Source organism: Taudactylus pleione, unplaced genomic scaffold (assembly GCF_031769625.1).
Source record: "Taudactylus pleione unplaced genomic scaffold, aTauple2 ptg000396l, whole genome shotgun sequence".
NCBI classification, from domain to species: domain Eukaryota; kingdom Metazoa; phylum Chordata; class Amphibia; order Anura; family Myobatrachidae; genus Taudactylus; species Taudactylus pleione.
Window position 1 is genome coordinate 3,486,968 of NW_028284797.1, and position 27,992 is coordinate 3,514,959.

Sequence of the window (27,992 nt, forward strand, 5' to 3'; positions counted from 1 at the left end):
ACGTAACTGAGACACTCGAAGATTATTTACGTTTTGTATCTTATTCGCATCCCAGATACAGCGAAACAGCACTCAAAGGGTACTACAGATGCTAGGCTGGGACCACACAGGAATTAATTTTAAAAACATAGAAAGTCACAGATAAGGCACAAAAGGAATTTGACATGAGAGAAAGCCACAGCCGCTGCACCGTAGAATTTCATATACATATTCAGAATCATTCACACACAGATGTACAAATGTTGCACATCAAATTGATCAGTGCAATCTAGCAAAGTAGTTTTGTCGCTTCCAATTCTTTTATTTGTGTGATATTGATGCACACTTTGAGCGAGAAAGATGGTTGGCGTGGTCGAGTAGCACAGGACCTGTCATGCCTAGAGGGGCTGTTTGGTGTGACTGAAGCCACAGTGTATGAGGACACTTTTGTATGTTGAACAAATCTGACACAATATCCACAGCATATTGATCAACCTTCAGTATAGTAGCTAAACTGGTAACCTCAAAAGTAATAAACATAAGCATACATTCTCCAACTGTGCTAATACCTGGGGCTTAGCTCCCAATACAGTAGATTATTGTTTAATATATGCACAAACAACATTGTTATTCTATAAAATACTTTCTAAATGTTATTATATTTGACGGTTCTATTGTTAAGGTCGAAAGATTGAAGTTAGCATCTGATGAAGCAATGAAGTTACAAAGAGAAACTGATATCAGATGTCAACACAAGATTGCAGAAATGGTGGCCTTGATGGAAAAACATAAGGTAACTAAAAAAATAAAGAAAAAAACAGAAAGGTGCGCTAACTGTTCAGTTGCTGTCTGATATAAAAACCTGCAGCTGACACCAGAGGGGCTTCTGCAATATGCCCTCAAAATAGAGTAGAAAAAAAAGGGAAAAGGTATCTGCGCTGGTAATTATATATATATATATATATATATATATATATATATACAGGTTGAGTCTCCCATATACAAATATTCCGAAATACGGAATATTCCGAAATACGGAATAATTTTGGCATGACTGATATAATGAAACTTTTGAGTTTTGATGGTTCAATGTACACAAACTTTGTCTAAGGCATAAATTATTAAAAATATTGTATAAAATTACCTTCAGGCTGTGTGTATAGGCTGTATATGAAACATAAATTAATTTCATTTCTGTACACAAACTTTGTTTGAGCCACAAAATTATTGAAAATATTGTATAAAATGACCTGCGGGCTGTGTGTATAAGGTGTATATAACACATAAATGCATTGTGTGTGTATATTGGGGACCTATTCTCAAGATATTTCATTATGGTATGCAATTATTCCAAAATACGGAATATTCCGTTATCCAAAATACCCCTGGTCCCAAGCATTTTGGATATGGGAGACTCAACCTGTATATATATATATATATATATATATATATATATATATATATATATATATATATATATGACACATTAATAGTGGAACAAATGTAAATTGGATTTATTCATAAATATGAACTGCAGTTCAATAAAACATACACACATGTAACAAATAATTATTAAAAAACGCTACCATGAATGATACAAATGAACAGATGTTTTAGGTGGCTAATTGAGAAAAATTGTATCTAAATGTTCCCAGCAGCTAACTAGTATCCAATGAAGCAAAAGTCTAAAATAGGCAATTGACAAAACTGTTGGTTCAAAAAGGGCTGCCCGATAGTTAGTATATGGATATATGGCTGATCAGTGTCACAGGTCACTCTCACATCCCAAAATGTAAAGTCCGTAGACTAAAACTCCTTACCCCGTAAAGGCTCACAGGAGATAATATACCGACAGTGGTATTCAGCTGAGTCGCGCCACTCAAGCGACTCCTATCCGCACTGCGGGTGGATAGACAGAAATCTGTTGGTGAAGGGTGCAACGTGATGCACAGATAGTATTGATGTGAAGCTGGATGGTACCAGTAGAGCGGCCTGTCCACACCGTATGTGGAAGGGCAACGGCCCGTGCAGAGAGTACACCGCGGCACACGGGCTCCAAAGGAGAGACGGAGACCAGCAGTGATCAGTAAGCACGTGTCTGTCCTGACAGGCGCAAGGGCCCAGCGGCTGATGGAGATAGAGTCAGATAGCTGCTAAGTGCTGTATTAACGGCTGCCGGGAGCTGTGCATACGGGGAACCCAGGTAGCTTGCACACTTTTGCAAAGTATAAGGCAGGAGTGTATGATTTGGTCGGCAGTTCACTGAATCCTTGACGCGTTTCTTCCCTATACAGGGGTTTTCTCAAAAGGCAAATGGCATGTCAATCCTCTGTAAGGAGGGCCTTTTAAACTCAATCTAATTATGCAATTAGTGATCATTGTGTCCATCTGTGTGGCTGACTTGATACAGCCCTCCAATACTGATAGACACATTCCGCTCACCACAAAAAATATTTCTACTTCAGGGTCCATAGGGTATCCACAGGATACCTTGGGGTATAGGTGATGACATCAGGCATCGGGCACCGTAGAGTTAAGTTTCAGCCTCCCAGGATACACTAGGGTCCCCCTCCTATACCCCGCCCCCCGAGCCAAGGCATCTCAGTTTAGTTTGGTGCCCGGCCGGAGTCGGATGCACCTGCTAGAGGGGGGCCATGAAGAGCCCCTGAAGTTTCTTCAATGCAGCTGTGGCTGCACATCTGGAAGTACAGCATGGACAGTCAGTCCTGACGTCCATGCTGTCTTCCCTACACCCCCGCCGGTACCAGAACACCGGTACTGATCCGGGGATGCTGGTAGGCATCTGGGGTCACAGCTAACGGTGACCCCAGATGTTTAGGACCATGGCCGGAATCAAGGGGGACAACAGGTAAGCAGCAGGGTCCCGCGGTGGGTCCCCGCTGATACATGGTCCCGAGTCCCCAGGCAGGGGGCTCCCTGGGGACTGGCTGCAGCGTGGAGCCAGGTTCTAACCTGCGCTTCCACTTCCCCCCCTGGGACAGCAGGACCGCGGCAGAGCAGTAGCGCTGCGGCGTCCCAGGGGTTAAATACATGCCAGGGGAGCGCGCCTTCCCTGTCTCACAGCCGGTGCCTCCCCCGCTGCACACAGCCCTCTCTGCTCTAGCTGACTGGTCCTGTGTCAGCGCTCCTCCCCCAGGCCGGCCTCCTCTTTGCTCCTCGGTGGCCATCTTTGGAAGAAGCATGGTGAGCGCTGCTGGACGCTGATGAACGGTGGCATCGTGGTCTCCTCCGTTGGATTAAGGTAGGTGTATGCAGCGCTGTGACCTACCAGGCTCTGAGTCTGTGTAGTTGAGGATCAGCTCTGATAGTGCAGGAATTGATTTCTTTGCAATGTATGTGACCTATGCTAGCGTCTGCTGCCTGTACTTTCATTTTCTATCTGTCAGCATTTTAACTGTCCCTGTTCTTTCTGCTAAAGCCCTTGCGGTGCGGTGCTTGCAGGGTGGTCTCACACTATATTAACGAGTATCAGTGAGAGGGATCACATACTTACCATTATGTCTGAAAGTGATTTTCCTCTCCAGCTTTTATGTACTACATGCAAGGTACCTATAGCGGAGGGGGAAGGTAGTGCGGAGGGACTATGTCGACGGTGTTATTAGTTGACGCGACCGATTGCGGTCACGGCTCCGGTTCAGGAGCTGCCCTGGGCTTGTTTTGCCAAAGCGCTTACAACCCTCGAGGGCCAGTTAGCTCCGCAGCCTGCCTTCACTCAGATGGGTTTGTCCCAGCAGTCAGTGGTGTCGTCACCCATGCAGGGTTTCCCAAGACAATTGATGGTACCCCACAGTCTCCCTATTTCCCCTCCTCAGGTCTCTCATGAGCCTGCGTGGGTTAATTTGTTAACAAGCTCTGTACAACTGTTGTCAGAAGTGTTGCAAGGGGAGTCTGTGATGCGGCCTCACAAGCGGCCGGTGGCGTCTCTGTCTGCTCCTTATGAGGATGACGACGGGACGTCCGACGATGGGGAGATTCTGGATCTTTCTGACCAGGAACCTCCCCGTCCTAAAGAGTCAGACGCTAAGTCTAAGGTGTATATACCTGGCCTTATTCGTGCAGTCCGTACTGCTTTAGTTATTGAGGATGAGGAGCCTCCAGTATCAAAGTCCAAATACGCCTTTTTCAAGGATGTTAAAGGAGATACCACAGTGTTTCCTCTTTCGGGGCAATTAGTTGACCATCTAGAGGAAGCGTGGAAACAGCCAGGCAAACGATATCAGCCTCAAAGGCGTTTAGCAGTGGCGTATCCGTTTGCGGACTGTTATTTTGCCAAGTGGGAGTCCTCTCCACAGGTGGATTCTCATGTGACACGCCTTGTCCGTAGTGCCACATGTCCCATGCCATCCATGTCCTCCCTTAAGGATGCTACGGACCGCAAGGTGGAGATCTGCCTGAAGTCCGTCTATTCCCTTGCAGGGGGGGTAGCGCGGCCAGCTATGGCCATTTGCTGGGTTGCCAGAGCTATGGAGCGCTGGGCTGATACGTTGGAGGTGTCCCTCGATTCCGACTGTTCGGCTGAGCAGACGGAATTGATCGGCAATCTCCGGGATTCGGCCACTTATATCAACGAAGCGGCCTTGGATATTAGTACCCTGGCGTCTCGAATTTCTTCGGCAGCTGTAGCTGCTCGTCGCACATTGTGGTTGCGATCTTGGAAGGCGGACGCGAATTCAAAAAAGGGTTTGGAAGCGTTGCCTTTTAACGGAGAAGTTCTCTTTGGTCCGGACCTGGACAAAATTGTAGCCACGCTGGCGGCAGCCAAATCGGCATGTCTCCCATCTGCTGCAGTTTCTTCTGGTTCAGGTAAGTCATCCTTGCGGCCTTATAGGGCCCAGGGTAGGCCTAAAGCACAGTCCTTTCCCCGACAGGCTGGCCTCAAGAAATCGGCAAAGCCCCGGAAGCAGGCCTGGAGTACCAGATGTCCGGCTCCTAAGCCAGATGACAAGCCTGCGGCCTGACAGTCCGGGCCTCCCTTTGGGGGATCCCAAAGTGGGAGGCCGCCTGCTGCAGTTCGCCCGGTGTTGGTCAGTCACCACGACGGACACTTGGGTTCTCGAGGTGGTCTCACACGGGTATGCCCTCTCCTTCCGGCACAGACCCCCGGCTCGATTCTTTACCACGGGTCTACCATCAGACCGGAACAAAGCCACGGAGCTGCGGAAGGTCTTGCACACTATCCTCCAGTCTGGAGTTATAGTGCCTGTCCATTCTCCCAGAGGGGCCAGGGTTTCTATTCCAATCTCTTTTTGGTGCAGAAACCCAATGGGTCGTTTCGTCCGATTCTCAACCTCAAAGCTCTCAACAAGTCTTTGCGGGTGCCGAATTTTCGGATGAAGACCCTTCGGTCCATCATTCTGGCGCTGGAGGTTCGCCTGTCTCTAGCCTGGTGGTTGCAGACGACCCATCTCAACAGGAGTCGTCCATTCTGGGTGGCGAATTGGGTCCTGTTAATAATGGACGCCAGTCTTCGGGGCTGGGGAGCGGTCTCGGATCCACACTTGTTCCAGGGCAGGTGGACTCCGGCAGAAGCAGAGCTTCCAATAAACATCTTGGAACTCCGAGCGGTTTTCAATGCTCTCCAGCAGGCACATCGGGTTCTCCAAGGTCACAGAGTGCAGGTCCAGTCGGACAACGCTACCTCCGTGGCCTACATAAACTGGCAAGGAGGAACCCAAAGTCGGGCGGCTCTCGTAGAGGTGTCTCGGATCCTGGTATGGGCGGAGCGCAATCTTCCGGCCATATCAGCTGTCTTCATCCTGGGAGTGCTAAACTGGGAGGTGGACTTTCTCAGTCCCCAGAACGTTCATCCAGGGGAATGGTCCCTGCACCCGGACGTTTTTCAACTACTGGTGGACAGGTGGGGTCTTCCAGAGATCGACCTCATGGCGTCCCGCACAACAACAAGTTGCCGGTATACGGGTCTCACACAAGAGACGAAGAGGCGTCTCTGGTGGATGCTCTGTCCGTCCGGTGGACGTTCCGGTTTGCTTACCTCTTTCCTCCGGTTTCCCTTCTTCCACAGGTAATCCGGAAATTCAAACAGGAAGGAGGGACGCTCCTGTTGATAGCTCCCGCATGGCCCAGACGGCACTGGTTCTCAGACCTTCAGGGTCTGTCCATGGACAGTCCTCTGCGGTTGCCGCTACGACCGGACCTTCTGTCACAGGGTCCTTATCTTCACCCGGACCTGACTCTGCTGTCTTTAATGGCGTGGCTGTTGAGATGGCCATGTTAAGGTCCAGGGGGTTTTCCAGCTCTGTGGTGCGAACCATGCTAAGAGCTCGGAAACCGTCTTCCGCTAGAATATACCATCGCGTGTGGCATACTTTCTTCCAGTGGTGTCGACCGAGAGGTTATGCACCGCGGGAGTTTTGTCTGTCTCGTGTACTCGCCTTCCTACAAGCGGGACTAGACCACGGGCTTCGCCTTGCTTCTTTGAAGGTGCAGGTTTCTGCCCTGTCTGTCTGGTTTCACCGTAGGATTGCTGCAATCCCTGATGTACGCACCTTTATGCAGGGCGTTCTGCGAATTCAGCCGCCTTTTGTTACACCCGTTGTGCCTTGGGAGTTGGCTGTGGTCCTGAGAACTCTCCAAGGACCGCCGTTTGAACCACTGGGCTCAGTGGATCTTAAATGGCTTACAGCTTCGGCCAGACGTGTTTCTGATTTAGGGGCTCGTAGACCCCCTTTCTTGATTTTTCATGGGAACAGGGCAGTGCTACGCACTCATCCTGATTTTCTTCCCAAAGTTGTTTCCCAGTTTCATGTTAACGAGGAAATAGTTGTTCCAGCTTTTAACTCACCCAGCCTTTCAGTGGGTGAGGCCACTTTGGATGTTATGTTGACCGCACTTCTTCGTTTAGGAAGTCGGACGCCTTGTTTGTCCTCTATGGCTTCCGTAAAAAGGGTTGGCCTGCTTCAAAGCAAACTTTGGCAGCCTGGATCCGTATGGCTATTTCTGAAGCTTATCTTCATGAAGGCCTGCCGGTTCCTCCTTCTGTGAAGGCTCATTCCACTAGGTCTGTGGGTCCTTCGTGGGCAGCTCGACGTGGTGCCTCTGCAGTCCAGATCTGGAAGGCTGCTACGTGGTCCTCTGTCCATACCTTTGTGAGGTATTATGCGTTTGACACCTTTGCCTCTCAGGATGCTTCCTTCGGGCGGCGGATTCAGGAGCGTCCCCACCCTTAAAGGATACTGCTTTGTGACATCCCCAAGGTATCCTGTGGATACCCTATGGACCCTGAAGTAGAAAATATGAGATATGGTAAGAACTTACCCTTGTTATCTCTATTTCTACGAAGTCCATAGGGTTCCACAGGACTCCCGCCCTGTCGCACCTGTGCTGCAGATGGGCTTTACTCTGGTCACCGGTTTTTCCGTCTCCCTCTGGTGAGAATGTGATTCTTGTGTGTGTCCAGATCTTTCTTCTCTCTCTTCCTTCTCCTCCTCCGGCCTATGGCTTGGTACCTAACTGAGATGCCTTGGCTCGGGGGCGGGGTATAGGAGGAGGACCCTAGTGCATCCTGGGAGGCTGAAAGCTTAACTCTATGGTGCCCGATGCCTGACGTCATCACCTACCCCAAGGTATCCTGTGGAACCCTATGGACTTTGTAGAAATAGAGATAACAAGGGTAAGTTCTTACCATATCTCATATTATCATTTTATTACATAGACACAATTATTTATTGTGTAGACACAAAAGGAGACAATTAAAAATGATAACCATTAAATAATGAGATGGAAAAATAAATAAAATATACAACGAAATACTATCAAATAGAATAAAATAAAATAAACATCTTCAGATATTTGCATATATGAAAATCTATAGAAGCTTTAACTTTTTGTTGAGCTAAATAGATATGTACGCAGTTTATGCCGCAAAAGATACTTTGCAAATAAAAAATTAAAATGTAGAGATGCACAGCTCCCGGCAGCCGTTAATACAGCACTTAGCGGCTATCTGACTCTATCTCCATCAGCCGCTGGGCCCTTGCACCTGTCAGGATGGACACGTGCTTACTGATCACTGCTGGTCTCCGTCTCTCCTTTGGAGCTTGTGTGCCGCGGTGTACTCTTTGCACGGGCCGTTGCCCTTCCACATACGGTGTGGACAGGAACCGCTCTACTGGTACCATCCAGCTTCACATCAATACTATCTGTGCATCACGTTGCACCCTTCACCAACGGATTTCTGTCTATCCACCAACAGTGCGGATAGAAGTCGCTTGAGTGGCGCGACTCAGCTGAACACCACTGTCGGTATATTATCTCCTGTGAGCCTTTACGGGGAAAGGAGTTTTAGTCTACGGACTTTACATTTTGGGATGTGAGAGTGACCTGTGACACTGATCAGCCATATATCCATATACTAACTATCGGGCAGCCCTTTTTGAACCAACAGTATTGTCAATTGCCTATTTTAGATTTTTGCTTCATTGGATACTAGTTAGCTGCTGGGAACATTTGGATACAATTTTTCTCAATTAGTCACCTAAAACATCTGTTCATTTGTTTCATTCATGGTAGCGTTTTTTAATAATTATTTGTTACATGTGTGTATGTTTTATTGAACTGCAGTTCATATTTATGAATAAATCCAATTTACATTTGTTCTACTAACAATGTGTCATATATATATATATATATATATATAATTACCAGCGCAGATACCTTTTCCCTTTTTTTTCTAAAAAAATAAAGACATGAAATCATAAATCTTGATATCAACACCTGGATTTTAACATAAATTGTACAGTAAAATTAAAGTGTACATGTTATGCAGATTTAAAAGATTGAACATGCAAAGCCTAATTTATTTATTTTTATTTATTAATAGTTTCTTATATAGCGCAGCATATTCCGTTGCGCTTTACAACTGGAAACATTTATAGAACAAAACAGGGTAATAACAGACAGATACATTGGTAGGAAGGCCCTGCTCGCAAGCTTACAATCTAATTGCTATGTACAGTAAGCAACACAAATGCCATTCTAGAGAATTATACCACTTCCAGACCAAAATCCCAGGTCCGACCCAGGTTACTGAACACGGTTTCAATCTGTGTCACAACTGCTCAGACCCCTTTCACACTGCACCTTGGACCCGGGTTATTCCATGGTTATCCCCATTCACATTGCACCGTGTTTCCCCTGCATCCACAGCCAATCAGAAGCTTTTAAACTTAACCATGATACTCACTTTCAGACTGCATTGTATCCGGCTCGGACTTGGCGTAAAAAAGGTTTCTGTGCCATTAATTTCATTTAATTATTCAACTTAATGGAAATTGTTTATTGTGCTAAAGAAAATAATACCAATCTTCTGTCAGCATATAGGATAATTGCAATTTCATTACTACTCAAAAATTATTATTATTATTATATATACAAAGATGTGTCCACATACATCTACAGTATCCTCTGTACATATAACACGTGAGACTGTGTGACTCGGTAGCACTGAACGTATTTTCGCTCAACTTTTACTTTCAAATGCATTTTATTCGCACAGCGAACAGGATGCACAAGCAGCTTCTGCTGATTAAAATGGTATGCGGCGTGCCTATATTCTGTGTGTGACTGCAGATGTATCTGCATGCAAAACACTACGTCACAGTGTCAGCGGCTGTAAAGGTATGTGTCAGCGGCTGTGAAGGTATGTGTCAGCGGCTGTGAAGATGCATTAAAAGGTAAAAAAGTAGGGGTGAGCGGGTTCGGATTTCTGAAATCCGAACCCCCCCGAGCCCCCCCGCTCCGAGTCAGGCTCGACTTTTCCCACCTGACTCGGATCTGAAATCGAGGCAAAACGTCATCATCCCGCCTTCCAGGTCTCGCGGATCCTATATAAGGTACCCGCGTCGGCGCCATTTTCTCACTCGGCTGTGGACAGTGAAGAGGGAGGGTGGGAGTTAGGGCTGGCTGGGCTGTGTAGTGTAGTGTAGTGCAGAGTAGTGTTGTGCTGTGCTGTGCTGCGCTGTGCTGCTGTTGTCCATAGGGGCTGTGTCCACTACTTCAAAGTCCATAGGGGCTGGCTGTGTTGTGCTGTGCTGCTGTTGTCCATAGGGGCTGTGTCCACTACTTCAAAGTCCATAAGGGCTGGCTGGACTGTGTTGTGCAGTCAGTTATCCATAGGGGCTGTGTCCACTCCAAAGTCCTGTGCAGTGTCCCAGTCCTAAAGGATTGCTGTAGTGTTGTCCAGGGGGTGCTCTGTCCATCAGGGGTGCTCCCCCCAAGTGCTAAAAAAAAATATATTTTTTCTGTGTTTGTGAATTGTGTGCGCAGTAGCCGCACGTGCATCAACAAAGTAGTGCCAAGCGTGCGCCTGTGTCATAAGTAAAGGGCCGGCTGGCTTGACCATTAAAGGGTGCTGTAACCCCCAAAGTACACTCCAAACCAAATAAAAAAATATTTTCTGTGTTTGTGAATTGTGTGCGCAGTAGCCGCACGTGCATCAACAAAGTAGTGCCAAGCGTGCGTCTGTGTCATAAGTAAAGGGCCGGCTGGCTTGACCGTTAAAGGGCGCTGTAACCCCCAAAGTACACTCCAAACCAAATAAAAAAATATTTTCTGTGTTTGTGAATTGTGTGTGCAGTAGCCGCACGTGCATCAACAAAGTAGTGCCAAATGTGCGCCTGTGTCATAAGTAAAGGGCCTGCTGGCTTGACCGTTAAAGGGTGCTGTAACCCCCAAAGTACACTCCAAACCAAATAAAAAAATATTTTCTGTGCTTGTGAATTGTGTGGGCTGTAGCCGCACTTGCATCCTCAAAGCAGCAGCGAAAAGCGTGCGTCTGTCTGTTAAAGGGTGGTGTAACCCTCAAAGTGCGCTCCACAAACAATAAAAAAAATCTTTTTTTTTCTGTCTTTGTGAAATGTGTGGGCTGTAGCTGCACCTGCATCCTTAAAGTAGCAGCGACAAGCGTGCGTCTGTCTGTTAAAGGGTGGTGTAACCCTCAAAGTGCGCTCCACAAACAATAAAAAAATTCTTTTTTTTTCTGTATTTGTGAAATGTGTGGGCTGTAGCAGCACCTGCATCCTTAAAGCAGCAGCGACAAGCGTGCGTCTGTCTGTTAAAGGGTGGTGTAACCCTCAAAGTGCGCTCCACAAACAATAAAAAAATTCTTCTTTTTTTTCCTGTCTTTGTGAAATGTGTGGGCTGTAGCTGCACCTGCATCCTCAAAGCAGCAGCGACAAGTGTGCGTCTGTCTGTTAAAGGATTACATCGGTGACAGCATCCAAGTAGGCATGTCTGTACATGTACTGGCAGGAAAAAGAGGCAATTTGGAGGCCCCTGTACAAACTGGCTCTATTTTACCTGAGTTGCCCCCCCTCCAGTGTGCACTCCGAAAGAGTGTTTAGTGCAGCCGGGAACCTTGTCAGCAAAAGGCGTAGGAGGTTGCTTCCACAAAATGTGGAGAAGATGATGTTCATAAAAATGAATTATCAACTTTTCCAGGGAGACCAGCCTCCAGAACGTACAGAGGGACCTGTGGTGGTGGATTCCAGCGGGGACGAATTAATACTCTGTGAGGATGAGGATGTACACAACACTGAAGAGGGTGAGGAATCGGTGGATGAGGAGGATGAGGACGACATCCTCCTCATCAGGGCCAGATTAATTGCCAGCTTGTTTTGTGGGGGCCCAAACGAACCAATCATTTCAGCCACAGTCGTGTGGCAGACCCTGGCGCTGAAATGATTGGTTTGTTAAAGTGTGCATGTCCTGTTTATACAACATAAGGGTGGGTGGGAGGGCCCAAGGACAATTCCATCTTGCACCTCTTTTTTTTCTTTGCATTATGTACTGTTTGGGGCCTAGTTTTTCAAACTGCCATCCTGTCTGCCACTGCAGTGTCACTCCTAGATGGGCCACGTGTTTGTGCCGCCCACTCGTGTCGCTTAGCATAGTCATCCATCTACCTCGGTGCAACCTTTTGGACATAAAAACACTATTGTGAGGTGTGAGGTGTTCAGAATAAACTGGAAACGAGTGGAAATTAAGGTTTTTGAGGTTAATAATAGCATAGGAGCAGAAAAACCAACACATTCTGTGATTTTAGCTGTTTTTCTACTTTTTAAAAAAAAAATACAGATCCAAAACACATAACCCAGAACCCAAAACACGGAAGGGTGGTTTTGGCAAAACCAATCCAGATCCAAAACACGAAGAAAGATCCAGATCCAAAACCAAAACACAAAACACGAAAAGTGGCCGGTGCACACCCCTAGTAAAAAGTCACACGAGCTGCAGCTCTGTACTACCATGTCACGCCTCGGCATGATGCAACTAGAAGGGCTGTAGAGGGGCACTCACAATTCCACAAGTACTGCCTTCCTTAGGATAATGTAACAATGTAGTGTCCGTATAAAACAGGAACAGGCGGCACTCCGCGGACTTGGTAAACAGGAACAAATTACTTTATTGCCAAAGTTTCAAGACCGTTAAGGCCTTGTCCTCAGTGTGTAAAAATATAACAGCGATAGGTGCTTAAATAGGGACATACAATCAGAGTGAACCAGTGCACGTACTCCTACCTTGTCGGACAGGATGCAGGAGGTATATGACGTCACGGGGCGCGATGTGGGAACCAATGGCGCTGGGTGGAGTAACCAAGGAAACCCCTAGACGCTCAGTTAATACAGAAAGAAGAATATATACATCGCGGCACCCTGAGGGAGAGGGAGGAAAAACTAATAAGTGTAAGTGTCAGAATGTAAGGCATTACATATAATAGTACCACATATAAACAGTGCAAGCCAGGAATCAATATATATATATATATATATATATATATATGTGTATAAAACATCAATAAAAGTGCAAGTGTAATCTATAAGGAAAACATAAAGGGAATAACAATAGATAAGGTAAATACATAATCACAACACATGGATAATGACTACATAATACAGGTCTAATACATGTACTGAATGAAAAAAGAGAAAGAAGAATAAATTAATAACAGGCATTTCTACTTCAGGGTCCATAGGGTATCCACAGGATACCTTGGGGTATAGGTGTGACGTCAGTCGCAGGGCACCAAAGAGTTAAGCTTTCAGCCTCCCAGGATGCACTAGGTCCCCCTCCTATACCCCGCCCCCGAGCCAAGGCATCTCAGTTTAGTTTGGTGCCCGGCCGGAGTCGGGTGCACCTGTTGGAGTGGGGGCTAGAAGAGCCCCTGAAGCTTTTTCTTCATGCAGCTGTGGCTGCACATCTGGATGAACAGCATGGACAGTCAGTCCTGACGTCCATGCTGTCTTCCCTACACCCTGCCGGTACCAGAACGCCGGTACTGATCCGGGGATGCTGGTGGGCATCTGGGGTCACAGCTAGTGGTGACCCCAGATGTTCCGGACCATGGCCGGATTCAAGGAGGACAGAGATAAGCAGCGGGGTCCCGCGGTGGGTCCCCGCTGATCACATGGTCCTAAGTCCCCGGGCAGGGGGCTCCCTGGGGACTGGCTGCAGCGTGGAGCCAGGCGACCAACCTGCGCTTCCACTACCCCCTGGGACAGCGGACCGCAGCAGAGCGGTTGCGCTGCGGCGTCCCAGGGGTTAAATGCATGCCAGGGGAGCGCGCCTTCCCTGTCTCACAGCTGGCGCCTCCCCCGCTGCACACAGCCCTCTCTGCACTGTGCTGACTGGCCCTGTGTCAGCGCTCCTCCCCCAGGCCAGCCTTCTCTCTGCTCCTCGGCGGCCATCTTTTCTGAAGCATGGTGAATGCTGCTGGAAGCCTGCATTGGAAGCATCGTGGTCTGGGTCCCCCCGCATACCTCTCCTCCGCTGTGGTCAGGTCTGTGTATGCAGCGCTGTGTCCTACCAGGCCCTGTGTCTGTGTAGTTGAGTGATCAGCGCTGTTAGTGCAGGAATTGATTTTCTTTGCATTGTATGTGACTTTGCTAGCGCTGCTGCCTGTAACTTTTCTTCTCAAGACTGTCAGCTTTATTACTGTCCCTGTTCTTTCTGCTAAGCCCTTGCGGTGCGGTGCTGCAGGGTGGTCTCTCGCTTATTTAATATATAATTGGTGAGAGGGGTCACATACGTGGTGCCATCTTGTCTGAAAGTGATTTTCCCCTCCGGCTACAGTGTACCACGTGTAAAGTACCGTTAGCGGAGGGGGAGGGTAGCGCGGAGGGCCTTTGCCGGCAGTGTTTGTCCATGGCGCGGCCTCTTACGGTTACAGCACCGGTACAGGAGCCGCCCTGGGCTTGTTTCGCTCAGGCGCTAACGGCTTTAGTGGGCCAGTTAGCTCCGCAGCCCGCGTTTACTCCGATGGGTTTGTCCCAGCAGTCGGTGGTGTCGTCACCCATGCAGGGTTTCCCACGACAATTGGTGGTACCCCACTCTCCCTATTTCCCCGCTCCCGGTTTCTCAGGAGCCAGCGTGGGTTAACTCCCTTACGAGTTCTGTACAGCACTTGTCGGATGTGTTGCAAGGGGAGTCTGTGATGCGGCCTCATAAACGGCCGGTGGCGTCTCTGTCCGCTCCTTATGAGGATGACGAAGGGACGTCTGATGATGGGGAGATTCTGGATCCTTAAGATCAGGAACCTCTCAATACTAAGGATGCTGATGCTAAGTCCAAAGTATATATTCCTGGACTTATTCGGGCGGTCCGCACAGCCTTGGTGATTGAGGACGAAGTTCCCCCAGCGGCTAAGTCTAAGTATGCCTTTTTCAAAGACGTGAAGGGCGATGCCACAGTTTTTCCTCTTTCGGGTCAGTTGGTGGACCATTTAGAGGAGGCGTGGAAACAGCCTGGCAAAAGATATCAGCCGCAGAGATGCCTGGCGGTGGCTTATCCGTTCGCGGATAATTATTTTGCTAAGTGGGAATCCCCTCCACAGGTGGATTCTCACGTGACCCATCTTGTCCGTAGTACCACATTGCCGATGCCATCCATGTCCTCCCTTAAGGATGCTACGGACCGCAAGGTGGAAATCTGCCTGAAGTCCGCTTATTCCCTTGCAGGGGGGGCAGCACGGCCGGCTATGGCCATTTGCTGGGTTGCCAGAGCGATGGAGCGCTGGGCGGATTCATTAGAGGCTTCTTTTGATTCCGACTGTCCGGCCGAACAGGCGGAGTTGATTGGCAATCTCCGTGATTCGGCTACCTACATCAACGAGGCGGCTCTAGACATTAGTACTCTGGTGTCTAGAATTTTTTCAGCAGCGGTAGCTGCTCGTCGCACCTTGTGGCTGCGATCCTGGAAGGCGGACGCAGATTCCAAGAAAGGTCTGGAAGCGTTGCCGTTTAACGGAGAAGTTCTCTTCGGTCCGGATCTGGATAAGATTGTGGCCACGCTGGCGGCAGCCAAATCGGCTTGTCTCCCGTCGGCCGCTGCTCCTTCTGGTTCTGGACCATCGTCCTTTCGGTCATCTAGGGCCCAGGGCAGGCCCAAACCACAGTCGTTTCCTCGTCAGGCTGGCCCTAGGAAATCGGTCAAGCCCCGGAAGCAGGCATGGAGTACCAGACGTCCGGCCCCCAAGCCAGATGACAAGCCTGCGGCCTGACGGTCCGGGCCTCCCTTTGGGGTATCCCAGGGTGGGAGGCCGTCTGCTGCAGTTCGCCCAGTGTTGGTCGGTCACTACAACAGACACGGGTTCTGGAGGTGGTCTCCCACGGGTACGCCCTCTCCTTCTGGCACAGACCCCCGGCTCGATTCTTCACCATGGGTCTACCATCAGACCGGAACAAGGCTACGGAGCTGCGGAAGGTATTGCACACTATGCTCCAGGCTGGAGTTATAGTGCCTGTTCCATTCTCCCAAAGGGGCCAGGGTTTCTATTCAAATCTTTTTTTGGTACAGAAACCCAATGGGTCGTATCATCCGATTCTCAACCTCAAAGCACTCAACAAGTCTTTGCTGGTCCCGAAGTTTCGGATGAAGACCCTACGGTCCATCATTCTGGCGCTGGAACCTGGGGACTACATGGTGTCATTGGACATACAGGACGCTTACCTGCATGCCCCTATTCTTTTGCGCCATCAACATTTCCTCAGGTTTGCAATCTGCAGCGACCACTTCCAGTTTCGGGCGTTACCTTTTGGCCTGGCGACAGCACCGCGTGTTTTCACCAAGGTGATGGCGGTCATGGCGGCTTCTCTGCGGCTGCAGGGAGTCCGCATGTTGCCGTACTTGGACAACCTGTTATTGGTGGCGGGATCTCCAGAGCTCCTGTTACGCCACTTGGACCTGACCATTGCCCTGCTGCAACGGCACGGCTGGCTAATCAACTGGCAGAAGTCCACTCTAATCCCGTCTCGGAGGATTCTGCATCTTGGAGCCTTATTGGACTCGGGACAGCAAAAGATCTTCGTGACGGAGGAAAAGATCACTGCTTTACAGTCAAGGGTGCGCAGTTGTCTGCACAGCCGCCGGGTGTCTCTGCACTCGGCGATGAGGTTACTGGGCTCCAAGGTGTCGGTGTTCGACATGGTGGAATATGCCCAGTTTCACTCCAGACCTCTGCAGCACCTGATCCTGTCAAAGTGGAACGGGCTGCCTCAGTCTCTGAAGTCCCAGACGATTGTGTTCACCCCGGAGGCTCGCCTGTCCCTTGCTTGGTGGTTACAGACGACCCACCTCAGCGAGGGACGTCCGTTCTGGGTTCCAAATTGGGTCCTGTTGACAACGGACGCCAGTCTTCGGGGCTGGGGAGCAGTTTCGGGTCCACATCTGTTCCAGGGCAGGTGGACGCCGACAGAAGCGGAGCTTCCAATCAATATCTTGGAACTCCGTGCGGTCTTCAATGCTCTCCAGCAGGCACATCGGTTTCTCCAGGGTCACCCGGTACAGGTCCAGTCGGACAACGCTACCACCGTGGCCTACATAAACAGGCAAGGAGGAACCCGAAGCCGGGCGGCTCTCGTAGAGGTGTCTCGGATCCTGGTTTGGGCCGAGCGCAATCTTCCGGCCATATCAGCGGTCTTCATCCCGGGAGTGCTCAATTGGGAGGCGGACTTTCTAAGTCGCCAGGACGTTCATCCGGGGGAATGGTCCCTGCACCCGGACGTTTTTCAACTACTGGTGGACAGATGGGGTCTTCCAGAGATCGACCTCATGGCGTCCCGGCACAACAACAAGTTGCCGGTGTACGGGTCTCACACAAGAGACGAAGGGGCGTCTCTGGTGGATGCTCTGTCCGTCCGGTGGACGTTCCGGTTCGCATACCTGTTCCCTCCGGTCTCCCTTCTTCCACAGGTAATCCGGAAATTCAAACAGGAAGGAGGGACGCTCCTGTTGATAGCTACCGCGTGGCCCAGACGGCACTGGTTCTCAGACCTTCAGGGTCTGTCCGTGGACGGTCCTCTGCGGTTGCCGCTATGACCGGACCTTCTGTCTCAGGGTCCTTGTCGTCACCTGGACCTGACTCTGCTGTCTTTGACGGCGTGGCTGTTGAGACGGCCATGCTGAGGTCCCGGAGGTTTTCCAGCTCGGTGGTGCGTACCATGTTGCGAGCTCGGAAACCGTCTTCCGCGAGGATATACCATCGCGTGTGGCATACGTTCTTCCAGTGGTGTCGACCGAGAGGTTATGCACCGCGGGAGTTTCGTCTGTCTCGGATTCTCGCCTTCCTGCAAGCGGGACTAGATCATGGGCTTCGCCTTGCTTCTTTGAAGGTACAGGTTTCGGCCCTGTCTGTCTGGTTTCACCGTAGGATTGCTACAATCCCGGATGTGCGCACCTTTATGCAAGGTGTTGTCCGCATTCAGCCGCCCTTTGTTCCACCTGTGGCGCCTTGGGATTTGGCTGTGGTCCTGAGGGCTCTCCAAGGACCGCCGTTTGAACCACTGGGATCAGTGGATCTTAAATGGCTTACAGCTAAGACTGTTTTCCTTCTGGCTATTGCTTCGGCCAGACGTGTTTCTGAGTTAGGGGCTCTTTCTTGTAGACCTTCTTTCTTGGTTTTTCATGGGAACAGGGCAGTACTCCGCACTCGGCCCGAGTTTCTTCCCAAAGTTGTTTCCCAGTTTCATGTTAACGAGGAAATCGTTGTTCCGGCCTTTAACTCACCGGGTCTTTCCGTGGGTGAGGCCTCTTTGGATGTTGTGCGGGCCTTAAGGACTTATGTTGACCGCACTTCTTCGTTTAGGAAGTCGGATGCTTTGTTTGTCCTCTATGGCTTCCGTAAAAAGGGTTGGCCTGCTTCAAAACAAACTTTGGCAGCCTGGATCCGTATGGCTATTTCTGAAGCTTATCTTCATTAAGGCCTACCGGTTCCTCCTTCTCTGAAGGCTCATTCCACTAGGTCTGTGGGTCCTTCATGGGCAGCTCGACGTGGTGCCTCTGCAGTTCAGATCTGCAAGGCTGCTACGTGGTCCTCTGTCCATACCTTCGTGAGGTATTACAGGTTTGACACCTTCGCCTCTCAGGATGCTTCCTTCGGGCGGCGGATTCTCCTTTCTGCACAGGAGCGTCCCCACCCTTAAAGGATACTGCTTTGGGACATCCCCAAGGTATCCTGTGGATACCCTATGGACCCTGAAGTAGAAAATATGAGATATGGTAAGAACTTACCCTTGTTATCTCTATTTCTACGAAGTCCATAGGGTTCCACAGGACTCCCGCCCTGTCGCACCTGTGCTGCAGATGGGCTTTGCTCTGGTCACCGGTTTTTCCGTCTCCCTCTGGTGAGAATGTGATTCTTGTATGTGTCCAGATCTTTGTACTCTCTCTTCCTTCTCCTCCTCCGGCCTATGGCTTGGTAACTAACTGAGATGCCTTGGCTCGGGGGCGGGGTATAGGAGGGGGACCTAGTGCATCCTGGGAGGCTGAAAGCTTAACTCTTTGGTGCCCTGCGACTGACGTCACACCTATACCCCAAGGTATCCTGTGGAACCCTATGGACTTCGTAGAAATAGAGATAACAAGGGTAAGTTCTTACCATATCTCATATTGTACGACATGTTGGTATATAAGCTGTGTAATATTCTAACCAATATCATAATTAAGAAGTTAGCTTTGGTCGCCTACATGACATCATAACTAGACAACATTTGGTGGTAAAAATTATATAAAGGCTTTCCAAGAGATCTTGTCATTTAGCCCTCTAGGATGTACAGTATCCAAGAGGTGGCTCCATCTAGCCTCAACTTGTAATATCCTTTTGGCCCGATCACCTCCCCTAGGCAAAGATGGAACATGATCTATGACTTTATATCGTAGACATGCAAGTGGGTGACTGGCATTTTTAAAATGCCAAGCTAAAGGCGGATCGGATTCCTTACCTTGCCAAGCTACAGGGCTTCTCTAATAGAATAGCGGTGCATAGCTATACGTTCCTTGAACATGCATGTCATCTGATCAACATAGTTAAGGCCGCATGGGCAGGTGATTAAATAAACTACATATTTGGAAGAACACATGAGGACATGCTTGATATGGTATTTCTTGCCCATATGTGGGTGATTGAAAGTATGCCCAACTTCAAGATAACCACAGGTAATTTTAGGTTGGGCTAAATTGTACCTACGAACAGAATCGTCCATCAAGCGAGAAAAAGTCCTAATGGAAGGAGGGTCAAACTTAGAAATATTTTTTCTAAAAGCAGTAGTTGAACCTTCAGATGATGTAATAGATATTTCTTTGTGCTGGTCGTAACGTGCGGGCAAATCGATGGTCTTCAATTTTCACTCAATGTCCCTGTGTTTGTTGGTGGGCATGAACGAGAGGCCACGGTTTAATACACTAAGTTCCACTTCACAGAACACTCTGGAAGATAAATGATAGATTACACTTTTTTCTTTTGGGCTCTGGTGGTACCTTTTATTTTGTCCACCACGACAGGTACGCCTGAGGGAGGGACGTCTATGATCATGTGTGCTGCAGGGCCTAAAGGGGCCAACCTAGGAGTGGAGGGTTCGTCTGATTCCTGTACATGATAGTCGCTATCGCTGTTGGAAGAGGGAAAGTCCCTGCGACCGCGGTATTTTCTATTGCACCAAGTTTGGCGTTGTGTTCGCCTCTGTGTGTTCTGTCCCAGGTCCGTACCACTGAGCCACCTATAGACATGTTGTTCTTCATAGTTAGTGGTGACTATGTGTAATTTTTTATTTTTTTATTTAATGAGGTGTTATATTGGTCACATACGGTTCCACAATTGTTGGTGGGTGGAATCATGTAGGGTGTCCTTGTGCTGGTGAGTGAAAGTTTCTAGTATAGATCTACACTAGTTAGGGTAAGTTCTCTACCTGCTTCTTCCACACGGATAAGGGCGGAGGGATTGTTATCCAAAACATCAAAGAATATAAATCAGAATTGGATATACAACTACAGGATGCTGCTACATATGCGAAACTAACACAGGACCCTACACCAACATTCCAAAACGAACTGGAAGCTATCCTACAAAAGGCGGTACTCGATGGCCATTTAAGCTCAAATTTGGTCAAACAACTGGGACAACCATTCCCTAGGATTCCGGTGATCTATACGGTCCCAAAAAAATCACAAAACTTTAGAACAGCCCCTGGGCAGGTCAATTATTTCGGCCAACGAATCTCTGTACCAGCGATTGCGCAATTTTTGGATAAACTTATCCAACCTTATGTAGTAAAGCAGCCCACTTATCTAAAAGACACCACCACATTATTGAAGCTAATTAAGGATTGGACAGAATACCGGACAACATCATTTTATGTACTCTAGACGTCCATAGTCTATATACAGTTATACCATACCAGGAATGTCTAAATTCAGTGGAACCTTTTTTCCGAAATTGTTCGTTTGATAAATTGGATATAAACCTATTTTTTAAATTGTTGGAACTAACACTCAAGAGGAATTATTTCTTACATAATGGAACGTACTATCTACAAACAAGTGGATGCGCTATGGGATCTAATGTATCGCCAGCGTTCGCTAACATCTATATGTTTGCACAGGAACATAACTTCTTTTTTTTAGATCCTGATATATCTCAAGATATTTTGCTCTATATTCGACACATAGATTACTTGCAGCTGATTTGGAAAGGGGGAAAAGACGGAATCAGTTCAAATCCGGACAGCAGCTGCCCGACACAGGTGGAAATCCCGATCGTCTTAAAGTAAGTACTAACTAACCTAATTCTGCCCCCTAACCCTCCCTTAGGGGTGCCTAACCCTAACTTCCCCCCAAGTGCCTAACCCTAACTCCCCTCTAAGTGCCTAAACCAAATGCCCCCTTCCCCGCCGCCTAAACCTAACCTCCCGGGATGCTGAAAAGACAAACTGACATCCATTATTGACAAGATCGATGCACTACCTTCTGCTATTAACTTTACATACAATGCAGTGATGTTAATGTGCATTTCCTAGATGTCAACCTTACCTTAATAAATAATTACATAGAAACCTCGGTCTACACTAAGGACACTGATAGAAACACTCTGTTGGTGTCCAGTAGTTCCACCCTCCTGCCCTTAAAAGAGGCTTAGCCAAATCTCAAATGATTCATGTAGCCCATATAACGAGCAACACTAGTAAAGTGGAGATTGAGATTGATAAAATTATTCATAAATTTACACAAAGAGACTATGACCTCACTCCACTTTTAAAACAAAAGGCTAAAGTATTGAAAATACCCAGAGATCGCTTGCTCAATTCCCACAAGAAACAGGGCTTACAATCACAAATTCCATTTGTCTCTGAATACACTTTAGCGAGTCCAGTCATCTCTAAAGCCACTAAAGCCCTATGGCCCATAGCAGCCACTGATCCAGATTTGCCTAAAATTCACAACTGTAAACCACTTATCAGTTATAAAAGAGGCCGTAATCTAAAAGATATCCTTGTAAAAACGGATATTACTCCTTTTTTTTCTTCACAACATTGATACCATATATTAAAAACCTGGGTGTTATAGATGTGCCTCATGTATCACCTGTGGTTTACTTGAAGTTGGGCTTACTTTCAATCACCAACATACGGGCAAGAAATACCATATCAAGCATGTCCTCACGTGTTCTTCGTTTATTATTACATAGAAAAAAAGAGTATATTCAGGTGTACATGGAGGCGACGTTTCGAGGTGTAACCCTCTTTCTCAAGCCTACACCATTGCGTTTGTCTGTGTTGCAATGGTGTAGGCTTGAGAAAGGGTTACACCTCGAAACGTCGCCTCCATGTACACCTGAATATACTCTTTTTTTCTATGTAATCTCTGAGTGCCGCCTCTTTTTGCTGGGATCTATATATATATATATGTGTATATATATATATATATATATATATATACTGTATATAGATAGATAGATAGATAGATAGACAGATATGTATAGCCTCTTTTCCCTAAAATCATGCGGAAATGACAGTTTCTGCATTATTAAGTACCAGAGCTAATGTTGCAGACCCTATGGACATGCTTACAAAAATGACCGATCTTTTTATTATTGTAATTACGGTATTTGCATGCAAAAACATAACCATGAGGTTAGCCCGGAACCTTGCAGGGATTGAATCCGCCCCTATGAAGGTTGACAGAAGTCAGTAGGAATAATGTAAAAAGTAAGTAACTCTACAAAAAATAAATCATAATTACCATGTGAGGCACTGCTGGACCTGGTGCCCTCTGATCACTTACTGGTTTTCAGGGGCCGGAGCTTCTGGGACTCATTTATTCTCGCACCTGATGTGGCTTGGTGTCTGTTCACATATAGGTGTGGCTGGGCTGTGCAGGGAATTTAAAGGGGTGGTCACTCACTAACTGTGCTCCAGTGTTCCTGGTATCCATTATCTTGATCCTGTCTATCTGAATTGGCATGTTCCTGACATTTCTCCTGCTGTAACTGGTTCTGATTTTGTTCATTTTGATTCTGACCCAGCTGGATTTCTTTTTCCTTCTGGTGATCTCCGTAGCTAGTCTGCAAATGTACTAGTCATGACTTGTCAACCAATCCGTTAAAAGTCTGTCACTGCTGCATCATATCTAGAGGCAGCGAGCTTGGCAGAAGCACCCACTAGTAGAGAAGCCCAAACCTCCCTGTGGGGGTCCTTGGAGAAGAGTAGATGTTAATTAGACTCCATGCCTCTGCTACAGCTAGCACATATCCAGGTTGAGATTAGTGATTACTCTACACACAGTCTCAGTTGTGACAGTGGTCCTGATTCAGAGATGTACGCGAACACAATGGTTTATGCTGAGGAGTAACGTGTAGCCAGGGCGCCTGGAGCACCTGCATGCTATGGCGCCCCCCTTAAGTGTTCCAGGGAGGAGATGGGTCCATATGGGATTAAAGTAAAGAGAAATAAAAATAAAGATTAGGGGCAGCCCCCTGTGGTGGTGCCCATATGTAGGAGTGCCCATATGCAATGCCCCTTGTAGCGGTGCCCATATGCAATGCCCCCTGTTGTGGTGCCCATATGCAGTGCCCCTGTAGGTGTGTCCCTTAAAGTAGTGACCCCCATACTGTGCCCCCTGTAGTAGTGCCCATATTCAGTTCCCCCCTGTAGTGGTGGCCATATACAATGCCCCTGGATGTGGTGCCCATATGCAGTGGCCCCTGTAGTGGTGCCCATATGCATTGCCCCCTGTGGTAGTGCCCATATGCAATGCCCCCTGTTGTGGTGCTCATATGCAGTGCCCCCTGTTGTGGTTCCCCTTAAAGAAGTGCCCCTGTAGTTCTGCCCCCCCATACTATGCACCCTGTAGTAGTGCCCATATGCAGTTCCCCCCTGTAGTGGTGCCCATATGTAATGCCCCCTGTTGTAGTGCCCATATGCAGTGCCCCCTGTAGTGGTGCTCTTATGCCGTGCCCCCTGTATAGGTGCCCATATGCAGTGCCCCTTAGAGTAGTGCCCCTCATACTGTGCCCCCAGTAGTAGTGCCTATATTCAGTTCCCCCTGTAGTGGTGCCCATATGCAATGCCCTCTGTTGTGGTGCCCATAGGCAGTACCTCCTGTAGTGGTGCCCATTTGCAATGACCCCTGTTGTGGTGCCCATATGCAGTGCTCGCTGTAGTGCTGCCCATATGCATTGCCCCTTGTAGTGGTGCCCATTTGCAATGACCCCTGTTGTGCCCATATGCAGTGCCCCCTGTACAGGTGCCCATATGCAGTGCCCATAGTAGTTGTGCCCCTGTAGTTCTGCCCCCCTATACTGTGCCCCCTGTAGTAGTGTCCATATGCAGTTCCCCCTGTAGTGGTGCCCATATGCAATGCCCCCTCTTGTGGTGCCCATAGGCAGTGCCCCCTGTAGTGGTGCCCATTTGCAATGACCCCTGTTGTGCCCATATGCAGTGCCTCCTGTAGTGCTGCCCATATGCATTGCCCCTTGTAGTGGTGCCCATTTGCAATGACCCCTGTTGTGCCCATATGCAGTGCCCCCTGTAGTGCTGCCCATATGCAGTGCCCCCTGTATAAGTGCCCATATGCAGTGTCCCCAGTAGTTGTGCCCCTGTAGTTCTGCCCCCCATACTGTGCCCCCTGTAGTAGTGTCCATATGCAGTTCCCCCCTGTAGTGGTGCCCATATGCAGTGTCCCATGTAGTGGTGCCCTTATGCAGTGCCCCCTGTATAGGTGCCCATATGCAGTGCCTCCAGTACTTGTGTCCCTTAAAGTAGTGCCCCTGTAGTTCTTCCCCCCATACTGTGCCCCCTGTAGTAGTACCCATATGCAGTCCCCCCCTGTAGTGGTGCCCATATGCAATGCCCCCTGCTGTGGTGCCCATATGCAGTGCCCCCTGTAGTGGTGCCCATATGCAGTGCCCCCTGTAGTGGTGCCCTTATGCAGTGCCCCCAGTAGTTGTGCCCCTGTAGCTCGGCCCCCATACTGTGCCCCCTGTAGTAGTGCCCATATGCAGTTCCCCCCTTTAGTGGTGCCCTTATGCAGTGCCCCCCTGTATAGGTGCCCATATGCAGTGCCCCCTGTAGTGGTGCCCATATGCAGTGCCCCCAGTAGTGCCCCTGTAGTTCTCCCACCCCCTGTAGTTCTGCCCCCTCCCTCTCCCCCAGTACTTACCTGATCCATCGCGGCCGTCGTCAGTGCTGTCATTGCCGCTGGCGCCCAGACTGGATCTAACTAGATCCAGCAGGCGCGGCCGCACCGGCTACTCAGCGTGCGGGTGATGTCATGATGTCACCCGCGCACTACATCACTGGGAACGCTTGTCTCGGAAGCTATCGGAGGCTTCCTTAGCCTCCGATCACTTCAGAGGCCAGCGCTAACAGTTCAATGCTGGCACTCGGCAGGCTGTCAGCTAAGACAGCTGCCGGGTACACAGCAGCATGCGGTGCCTCCAGACAGCTGCGGCGCCTGGAGCTTGCGCTCCCCTGGAGCCGCCCTCCCTACACCCCTGGGTTTATGTACATCTCCGATGTGCAGATCTCTGAGATCTGCACATGCACAGATGCCAAACTGTGCATGTGCAGCTGTGAGATCGCACGCAGTGCCCCCAAGCTTTTTAAGGTGTGCCGAGGCCAGGGTCTGCGTCTTCCGACAAAGATTCACTGGCTTCGGCAGTGTAAAAAAACACCGGCCATCCTGATTAAGCTGAGGGTTACTGAGGTGGCTTATGTTCATGCAGGTGATCCGATGTTGCATCTTCAGACCTAGCAGTGGATCAGAGAAGGCAGCAGGAGGTGTTTATTTACACAGGACGCCTCCTGCAGCATTAGCACATTATTGCACATCTGCTGCATACTGTGCAATAGTGTCATCTCTGACACAAGCCCAATTTTCTCTAGCCATGGATTTGACTGATATTTCCCTTCCTCAGGACAGCATTTTTTTGGTAGTGTGGAAAAGCAAGAATTCAGCAAGGGCAAGAAATGCAATTTCTTCAAGGTCTCTGGTGGTGTATGGTTATAATGCAAGGCACATTGGACAAGCTAACTCCACCTGTTACTTCTGTACATATCCATGCTGTTGCTGCTGCACAATCTTAGCTTTGGATGCCTGCTCTGCCTAAGAATGAAGGCAAGTCTAATGGTGCATACACACGGTCAGATTTTTCCTTCAGATATGAACGATAACGATTTAAAAATCGTTCAGTCGTTCATATCTGAAGGAAAATCGTTCATATCTGACATGCCTGAACGATGGACGATCAACGATGCGCGTTCCCGATGGTCAGATAACGATTTCTGACATCTGATGTGTTTGCAGTCAGACTTGGACGATTCCATTCATTTTAATGCAGTCAAAAATCGTTCAATCGTTCAAATCGTTCAAAACTTTGGTAAAATCGTTCAAATCGTTCAAATCGTTTAATCGTTCAATCGTTCATCTGACAAATCTGACAAGTCTGACAAATCTGACCGTGTGTATGCTCCATATGGCCTATAAGAGCATCCTTAACCAATGCGTAATACAGTATGATCTAGTACCTGAGAACTTTCCTTCAGAGACTGCAACGGTGGCTTACATTATATCTATATTTACAGTCAAGTAACCTATGTTTCTCACCTCTAGGAATGCAATGATTAATTTCTACCTAATTGTGCTTTTTTCCTAGAGACCTTCAAAAGGTCAAAATTGGCCACAGCTACTTAAAGTCATACAATGCTTTATAGATTTTGCAAACTATGGGTTGGATTCAGAGTTGTACTGTATGCAAACCTGATACGTACAACTCCGCACAGGATTTGCACTGCATATGTGACGAACTGTGACTGCAATGATGGTTGCAGTGCCCCCTAAGCTGCAGTATGATTGACATGCTGCAGCTGTTTAGGGGTGGGGAAGGGGCAGTGATGGTCAGTGTCCCAGAAAACAGAAGTGTATCAGCCCCGTTTTCTGGGCATGCCGAGGCCAGTATCTGCATCTTCCAACACAGCTTCACTGGTCCTGGCAGAGTGAATTTCATGGCCATCCTGAGTAGCCGAAGAGTTTCTCAGATGGCTGATGGTAACGCAAAGGATCTGATAGCTCAGCAGGGGCGGATTGGGCCACCGGGAACTCAGGAGAATCCCCGCTGGTCCGGACCCCTGCGGCTTGTCGCCGGGCCGCCCCTCAATGTTGCGGGGCCGGCTTCTTTGATCAGAGCTCGGCTGCAATCAGGCAGCATTGGCAATTTGGAGGAGCCCTGGCTGTCTGTAGTAATCTCTGTTAGCCGCTGCAATAAAGTTTATTTATTATATTGACGCAGCGTGCGACGTCATGACGTCACGCACGCCGCACTGCTGAGACTCAGAGACTGCCGGAGATGAGACACGGACAGAATAGGAGGGTGCAGGAGCACCAGGAAGACGCTGATAACAGTGAGGCTGCTGCATGGGGTGCTGCTTGGCTGAAGTGTGTGTGCTCGCTGGAGGACTTTCAAAGGCTCAGACATGCCCTCTAACTCACTCTGTTTAGGAACAAGTTGTGAGTGGGGCTGGTGGGACAGGTTACAGCATCAACTACAGTACAGTATATATAGTGAGTTTGGCTGCCAACTTCCTCCTTCCACCAAAGCTGAATTCAGGACTGTGCCCTGCCCCTGTCACCTCTGTCCTTGTCCTATCAATGCTGTTCTGTCCCTGTCACCTCTGTCCTTGTCCTGTCAATGCTGTCCTGGACCTGTCACCTCTGTCCTTGTCCTGTCAATGCTGTCCTGTCCCTGTCACCTCTGTCCTTGTCCTGTCAATGCTGTCCTGGACCTGTCACCTCTGTCCTTGTCCTGTCAATGCTGTCCTGGACCTGTCACCTCTGTCCTTGTCCTGTCAATGCTGTCCTGTACCTGTCATCTCTGTCCTTGTCCTGTCAATGCTGTCCTGTCCCTGTCACCTCTGTCCTTGTCCTGACCCTGACACCTCTGTCCTTGTTCTGTCAATGCTGTGCTGGACCTGTCACCTCTGTCCTGGTCCTGTCAATGCTGTCCTGGACCTGTCACCTCTGTCCTGGTCCTGTCAATGCTGTGCTGGACCTGTCACCTCTGTCTTGCACCTCTGTCCTGGTCCTATCACCTCTGTCCTGGCCCTATCACTTCTATACGTCCCTGTCACCCCTCTCTCCTGTCACCTCTGTTCTGTCCTTGCCCTGTCCCCTCTGACCTGATCCTGTCACCTCTGTCCTGACCCTGTCCTCTC

General features: G+C 48.8%; 1 protein-coding gene across 1 annotated transcript in view; it reads left to right on the plus strand.

The window, feature by feature from the left end:
• The window catches only part of SYCP1 (synaptonemal complex protein 1), a 470,977-nt gene that overhangs the window by 376,607 nt on the left and 66,378 nt on the right, over positions 1 to 27,992 (plus strand). Inside the window, exon 27 of the mRNA XM_088446296.1 lies at positions 662 to 772. Coding sequence (XP_088302422.1) covers positions 662 to 772 — 111 coding nt within the window. The remainder of the gene's footprint in view (positions 1 to 661; positions 773 to 27,992) is intronic.